This window comes from Clinocottus analis, unplaced genomic scaffold, assembly GCF_023055335.1.
Source record: "Clinocottus analis isolate CAN_PGR_092001 unplaced genomic scaffold, fCliAna1.0.p SCAF_2, whole genome shotgun sequence".
NCBI classification, from domain to species: Eukaryota; Metazoa; Chordata; class Actinopteri; order Perciformes; family Cottidae; genus Clinocottus; species Clinocottus analis.
The window spans coordinates 8,121,899-8,130,028 of NW_027175931.1; the positions used below are offsets into that span (position 1 = coordinate 8,121,899).

General features: G+C 46.4%; 1 protein-coding gene across 1 annotated transcript; it reads left to right on the plus strand.

The window, feature by feature from the left end:
• The first annotated feature begins 759 nt into the window (after positions 1 to 759).
• On the plus strand, positions 760 to 3,630 carry fzd9b (frizzled class receptor 9b). Its single transcript, XM_068585312.1, has 2 exons — positions 760 to 1,032; positions 1,142 to 3,630. Exon 2 carries the CDS (start codon positions 1,320 to 1,322, stop codon positions 3,081 to 3,083), a length of 1,764 nt encoding a protein of 587 aa, XP_068441413.1. The 5' UTR covers positions 760 to 1,032; positions 1,142 to 1,319; the 3' UTR covers positions 3,084 to 3,630.
• Positions 3,631 to 8,130: the final 4,500 nt, after the last annotated feature.

The window sequence follows — 8,130 nt, forward strand, 5'->3', positions numbered from 1 at the left end:
CACAGCGGGTCAATCCAGCCCTATAAACTCATTTATCATTTTGAATGTAGGACTTTTTCTTAGAATGGAGTATTTTTACTTGTCTATTATTATTCCCATTAACGAAGGGCCATTCTGCAAAAAGAGCAATGGTGGGAGAAGTATCCTTTTACACTGTGAAACTGCTTCATTACAAGCTGTCCAGTATTTATAAACGTTGACTATGCTAAATGTACTGAAAGCACTTATCATGCAAAGAAACATGTGAGTCTAACAACACAATTATAGCATTACATTTGTAACACTGATGCTAAGGAGCATTGTATTGTTGTAGTTGGGGTGACGCTAATTTGACCCACTTAACACTATTCAAGCCTATGTAAAATCTGAATTCATATTAGCCTCAAATAGATGCAGTGGATTTGATGCAGTGGATTTGAAGTGTAGCCCAAAAACGAAATGGAAAACCTTAAATGTGTCAGTAGCCTACAGTGGAGGAGTGCAACCCACTGAAAGAGTACTTGAATGCAGGCCATTTTGAATGACTTTGAACCTGTATTTTAATCCACACATTTTATGCACCGCTATTTCACTCAACTTAAGCGTCTGCATGCAATTCAAAGCAGAAATGTGAGAGGTATTTGACCATCCTCCAGCATCTGTCTGCTAATTTTCCTTGTGTGGTGCTGCCGGTTGAAATGTGAGCGTCACGGAGCCCCCCGGCCGCCCGCTCCCCGCCCCCCGCCTCCTCCTCTCGGTCTCTCCCTGACTGAAGTCCCACTGAGCGGCTCTCAAACTTCAGTGTCGAGTCTGAAAGCGGAGGACGGAGAGCAGCGAGCCGACAGACGGACCGTCGCAGCTAATCTGCCCTTCTTCTCTTTTTTTCTTGTTGTTGTTGGAGCCGCAACAAACGGCGCGAGCGCCCGTTCAGATAACGGCTCCCGGTCGGCGGTCACTAACGGTCGGCGTGAGGAGTTACGCTGCGCTCTCGGCGGTTGATTTTAATGATTTTTCCTCCATTGTTTGTCGAAGTTTCCGACTGTCACGTCTGAGGTACGGACCCTAATCTCCACCGACTGTAGGGATCGATCGTTTTAATTCAACACTAAATAATTGAACACTTACTTACGGCGGCTTCTTTTTCTTTTCTTTTTTTTTTTAGGAGTGTTTTCTTCTTCTTCTGCCGGAGCAGTAACGGTAAAGGCGACATTTGGACCTGCCTTCGCCATGGGGGAATAGCGGGGGGGGGGGGGGGACCTCTCTCTGCAAGCGACCCCGTGTTTTTGACTCTTTTTATGATCGTTTAGAAAAGACAGAGCTCAGTTTTTGTGACTCAAACAATGGGCATGGACCGTTGCCCGCTGACGGTGGGGATTTTTCTGTGGTGTCTGCTGGTGATTTCTGCCTCCAGCTTCGAGATCGGCTCCTACGACCTGGAGCGAGGCAGACCGGCCAAGTGCGAGCCCATCGTGATCCCCATGTGCGAGGGGATCGGCTACAACCTGACCCGGATGCCCAACTTCATGGACCACGATGACCAGAAGGAGGCTGAGATCAAGCTGAACGAGTTTGCCCCTCTGGTGGCCTATGGCTGCGACGTGCACCTCCGATTCTTCCTCTGCTCCCTCTACGCCCCCATGTGCACGGACAAAGTGTCGACCTCCATCCCCGCCTGCAGACCCATGTGTGAGCAGGCCCGGGAGAGGTGCGCCCCCATCATGAAGAAGTTCAGCTACACCTGGCCCGACTCGCTGGACTGCTCCAAGCTGCCGACCAGGAACGACCCCAACGCCCTGTGCATGGAGGCCCCCGAGAACGAAACGCGGACAGAGGTGAAGAAAGGCGAAGGCATGCTCCCGGTGCCCCCTCGGCCCAGGCAGCCGGGCGCCGGCGCCGGCGGACGCTCTTCTCCGGGCGGCCTGGGGTCCTGTGAGAACCCTGACAAGTTCCAGTTTGTGGAGAAGAGCCAGTCGTGTGCCCCGCGCTGCTCCCCCGCTGTGGACGTCTTCTGGTCCAGGCAGGACAAGGACTTTGCCTTCATTTGGATGACTGTGTGGTCCATCCTGTGCTTCGTCTCTACCGCCTTCACCGTCCTCACCTTCCTCCTGGAGCCCCACCGCTTCCAGTACCCGGAGCGCCCCATCATCTTCCTCTCCATGTGCTACAACGTCTACTCTGTGGCCTTCATCATCCGCTCGGTGGCCGGCGCTGAGAACATCGCCTGCGACCGGGAGCACGGGGAGCTGTACATCATCCAGGAGGGGCTGGAGTCCACGGGCTGCACCATCGTCTTCCTCATCCTCTACTACTTTGGCATGGCCTCGTCGATCTGGTGGGTCATCCTCACCCTCACCTGGTTCCTGGCTGCTGGGAAGAAGTGGGGCCACGAGGCTATCGAAGCCCACAGCAACTACTTCCACATGGCCGCGTGGGGCATCCCAGCTCTGAAGACCATCATCATCCTCACGATGAGGAAGGTGGCGGGAGATGAGCTGACGGGACTGTGCTACGTGGGAAGCATGGACTCCGCGGCGCTCACGGGCTTCGTGCTCATCCCGCTGTCCTGCTACCTGATCATCGGCACCTCCTTCATCCTCACCGGATTCGTGGCCCTCTTCCACATCCGGAAAGTGATGAAGACGGAGGGCACCAACACGGAGAAGCTGGAGAAGCTCATGGTGAAAATCGGCATCTACTCCATCCTCTACACGGTGCCGGCCACCTGCGTCATAGTCTGCTACTTCTACGAGAGGCTGAACATGGACTACTGGAAGCTGAGGGGGCTGCAGATGAAGTGCGGGTCGTTCAGCGGTCTGAGCGGCGACTGCTCGCTGCAGACGTCTGTGCCCACGGTCGCCGTGTTCATGCTGAAGATCTTCATGTCGCTGGTGGTCGGCATCACCAGCGGCGTGTGGGTGTGGAGCTCCAAGACCCTGCAGACCTGGCAGGGCCTGTGCAGCCGGAAGCTGACAGACAGGACTAGAAGCAGAAAACCCTGTAGCGGCGTCAGCTGCGGCAGCACACACTGCCACTACAAATCTCCTGCTGTGGTTCTGCACATGGCCAAGACGGACCTGCACTCAGACAACCCTACACATGTCTGACACACACGGATAAATGCAACTGCAACCACACACACACACACACACACACAGACACACACCTATGCCCTGAATAAGGAGCTGCTAAAGACTTTGTAAGAAGATGAGTTGTTGAACTGAACTGTCCGTTGCTGCCCTGCTGCTGCTGAGGGACGGGGACACACAGGCCTCACCATGAGAAACTAATCTATCAACAGTATTCAATGCATAAAGGGAAATGTTCAGTATTGTTACCCATATTTTTCTGTTTCATAGTGTTCTGTGCAGTAGACATGCCCAGCGTTTCAAAGCGAGAAAACAAAAAAAAAGGGCCGTTATGGGAGTTATGTTGGGAAATATTCTCCTCCCCAAAAGTGGCATGATTAACTGTATAAATCTGTATAAATGTTTTATTTATTGTAAATATATTTAATTTAAAGTGGGCTCTTATCAGATTTGTTGTTTAGATACATTTATTAAAAAGGGAAAGGGAAATGAAGTGCCTTTTCTAAAAAAAACTCTGGTTCTGGCCTTTTTTGGAGGATAATAAATTTGTGGAATTCATGTTCAACTTGCTCACTGTCTGGTGTTATTGTCTGTAGCTCTCTCACACTAGCTTCTAATGCATGTTTAACCATTTTAACCGTCTTAAACTGTTTCTGATTTAATAGTCACAAACGATGGCTCAGTTCAGTCTTGTTTTCCTGATTTTTTTTGCCATTCTTCTCCGGGGATTTTTTACTTAGTTTTGCGGCAGGGGCTCTCGGCCAAATGTGTTGTCTTCTAAGTGCACGATGCTGCACATCCCAGAGGCGTCCCCAACAATAATCCTCAAAGAGAATCGCTGATGAATAGAGTGGCAAGTATTAGCGTTTGCATCATCGTCTTAAAAATGCAGGAGCGGAGGAATATATTTAATTAATGGCTGTTTTAATTCTTCCACCAAATCATTGTTGTTGCCCTCTCGCTGCTCCATTTGATCTCCGTGCAAACACTCAGCACTTTGATGAGAGAGGACGAGTCTGAAGTGGATTTCAGCCTCATTGCATGGTTTCACTGGCAGATTTCATTTGAGCACAGGCACTCAAAATTGCAGTTGTTAGTTGAGTCGATAGGATTTTTCACTTAATGTTTAAGTTTATATGTGGGTTGAGGCTCTTGAAAGCTGTATTTCTGGTATAAATGAAGGGAGTTCCACTAAATAAAAGACGTGTACATGTTTGAATTTGATATAAGCCATTTGTTTGGCGATGGAAAGCACCACCAGGTATAAATAATCACTGACTGATTCAGAGAAAAGCTATGCCTAACATTGTCTTCATTAAATAAATACACTACATTGGCTCTTGCAACCAAAATGTGAGTAATAAAGTGCATTTTATTAAGCACAAGAGCCATCGTGCTCTCACATGGTCCATAAAAAAGTGAAAATAAATAGCTTTTACATTACGGGACTTTAACAATTTAAGTGCCAACGTAAATTCCAGCCACACACAGCAAGTTGTTTCACAGCAAAATACAGTGGAAATTACAGTGTTTGACAGCAGTGGGATTGATTATTATGTCTATGTGTAATTGTGTGCTGTGTCACCAGCAGCAGCAGCAGCACATTGGAGTGATAGCATGGAAAAAATGTGATGACCAGGAGCTTGTTTTCATTACGTTACTGGAACCTCGGCAGGCGTGTGCTCGCTGACATCTGCAGAGGTTAAAAGTTTTTTCGTTTGCGTTCCAGCAGAGGTATAATAATATTCATGTACGGCACATGCTAGTATTCATTTGATAAAGACACATCAGTCCAAGCCTCTGTCAAATGTCTCAGTCGTAAATTAACTACATTTTCCACTCGGTGCAGTGTTGTGTGGATCTGTGCGACGCCTGAGTTAACTTAAATGACTTCTTCCTTCCTTTTGCAGAACAAGATGCGAGTTAACTCCCAGCATCCTCCCCTTCTTTTTTTTTGTTTTCATTACTCAGCCATTGTCGACGTTGTCCATGGCTTGGCAGGCGAGTGTTCGCGAGTCCTGGACCCTGACGCCGTGTGGATCACATTTAACTGTTTAAAAAAGGGCTGTTTTGCTTGGAGCCCGCTCGCATAGCCAGGGACTCGGCTGGTGGTGTTTCAGCCACATGTTCCAGTTCGTGGGCGCCTGAAAGGGGGCACGTGCTTCCTCCCCGGTTTACACTCCAGTGACACGGCCCCGGAGAGGCCAAGCACTTGCTGTGTGAGACACAAACCAGCTTGTCCCACCTGCGCTGAGCTGCACCGATTAGATAGGAAGGAGGTAGCTGCAGAGGGTTAAGGACACGGGGGTAGTCCAGAGGGCAAGTTTGTCTTCTGCTGCAAAGCTTTGTTTAAATCTCCTTTGCCCTTCTCAGCACTTCTTTTTTTTCTCCTTCATTTTCTTTCCCTTTCTGCACTTTTTTTTGGTAACTTTTCCACGATTGGCTGAATATGACCAAGACGTTTTTGTTTTTTTTTAAAGCACAAAGGTCAACAGAAATGACTTGTTATAGCAGCAGCAGGATGTTTTCCTTTTCCACCAATATGAATTCTATCACTACATTTCCAGGTCACTGGAAGCTATTTTTAGTTTCTCTCTTTTGCGGAGGAAAGGAATCAGTGGAGCGCAGAGCTTCAGATAGAGGCAAGAAAGAAACGTTCATTCCAAAAACAGAGTTTGTTTGAGCTGTGGTTCCTTTGGCGCCAGAGATGTGGCTGCCGGGAACACCTCCTCTTCACACACACACACACACACACACACACACACACACACACACACACACACACCTGAGGTCTGCAGCGCTGGAGCAGCGGCAGCCCATCAACACCAAGCTTGTTGTGAAGAAGACCCCACCCCAACTTCCAGTAATGTCCATTTTCAGGAGCAGGTAAGCTCGGTCCCGCTCAAAAGGTTTAGTTTGGCTGAGTCCTGTCGCTGTTTTTCTTCTTTTCTGGCTCAGGAGGTTAAATACTGTCAGTCGCCCTGAGAAGTTCTTCTGAGAACTACTCTCAGAAAAAGGGCAACACTTTTCATTGTATGTTGTTCAGGAATAGTTCATTGTGTTGACTGTGAGTCTAACAGTGTATTTATTTGTTCTAAGGCAACACAGAACAGGTTTATTTCCCCGGGATTTGTGCATTTGTTTTTTGTAAAGAGGCGTAAAAACACCTTTCCCGCTTTGGCTGCTGACGCTATGTTTTTGTCTGCTGAAGAGAAATCCCTCCATCTGGTCATGGGTCTGATTAAAGGCGATCATTATGGCATCAATGCGTCTCCCTCATAGACCTAAACCCCCGCCCGCCCCTGAGGGGGAAAAAAGAGAAAATAAAGCATCCTTCATTACCCTGCCCTCCCTCCTTTCTGCAGTCCCTCACCCCCCTTGAGCACTATCCCTTTCCTGTGCTGTTTTGATGTGTAAATGAGCGTATTGAAAACCTGCAGGCCCCCAAAGAGATGCTTTCCATGAAAATGCGGCAGTCAGAGAGCACCAGAGTTCACACAGCTCACCACTCTTCGCAACCGGACTCCAATCAGACACCCAGTACGCCGCTGCTGTCTCGTCTGCTGGAGCGGGACACAAACACAAAATCACACACACTATTGCAGAGACGCATGCTGACTCATATCATCACGCAGACATAAACATTTACACTGTGACCTCTGGGAAGAATCCACTCCAGAGGTAAAAAAAAAACAAAAAACGCACGGCCGAGTTCGAGGATGAGGCTTTGCAGGGACTTTTTTTTTTGTTGTTAAAATGAGGATACGGTGTCAAGTGTCTGAAGTGGCTGAAGAGATACGGCAGCTGAGATTTTTCTGCAGCATCTATCATGTCAGTGAAATGAAAGGCTGAGAGATTAAAAGACTGCTTCAGAGTACAGAGGATTGTCTGTGGAGTTCAATGTCTTGGAATTTCAAAAGCACTGCAGAGGAAGAGATACACAACGGTTTTTACTTTATTCAAAATAATGTGTTCTCATCAGCAGCAACACATCTATCAAGAGTGTATGTACAATTAGATTAATCAAAAGTCCCTTTCACATTCATTCCATTTCGTCTTGTCCTTCTTTCAGGATTTATTTTACTTCTTTGATGAAATACTCCGAACTGTTTGATTTTTTTTTTTTTTTTTTAAAGTGTCACTATCTTAAAAGAATAATGTAAAATCAAGAAAATTAGGATTTTTCTGAGAAGTTTTCTTGGAAACAGGTGAAATAATTCCACCAAACGAGTGGTTTGATGTCAATTACTTTTAAAGACTGAGATATTAGGACTTAATAATATACATATTAATCACTTGACAGAGAGATTCCACATTGAAGTCCAATTTGTAACTGCACTCTTCCAGACCCATCACTGTTCAGTCTCAATTTCCAGACTTCATCCTTTCATCTCGACATAAAAAGAGAGTGAAGTCAGACCGCTGTAAAGATTGTGCTTTTACATTTTAATCAAAAAGGACAAAACACATGATTTAACTTGAATTAACTCAAATAAAGATAATTGAATTAATATTGCACATATTCAGAAATCCTCATTAAAGGGCTTTGCGGAACCTTCTATCCTTAGAAACGACAATGGCAAATATCACACAAACAGAAATTAAAATGTGTAAAAAAATAAGTAATGCAATGTATTAGCAATTGAACTGACACATACATTTCAAGGAAGAAGCTGGTGCCACTTTAAAGAAGATTACATGAAATCTGTCCTTCCACAAGAGAGAGAGCTACTAACTACCCAAAATATACATTTTTAACCAAGGACAGAAAGGTTAAGGAAGTGAAAACCCCCAAAAAAGTGAATATGTTCACAATAGAATTCTAGCAAAGAGTATGAGAGTCCTTGCATGATATTGAAGGACAACAGAGCCACTGCATCCTGAACCACAGGCCGATCATCTTGTCTTTCAAACTACAGTCTGTTATAAACGTCCTTTTTACAATCTTTGATTGAGCTCCTGCCATGATTGAAGGCATTTATTAAAACATAGTTTGGGGGAAAAGCAGCTACCAAATGACTGAAATGTAACGTGCTGTCAAAGATGCAGGCCGGTCCAAATGGAT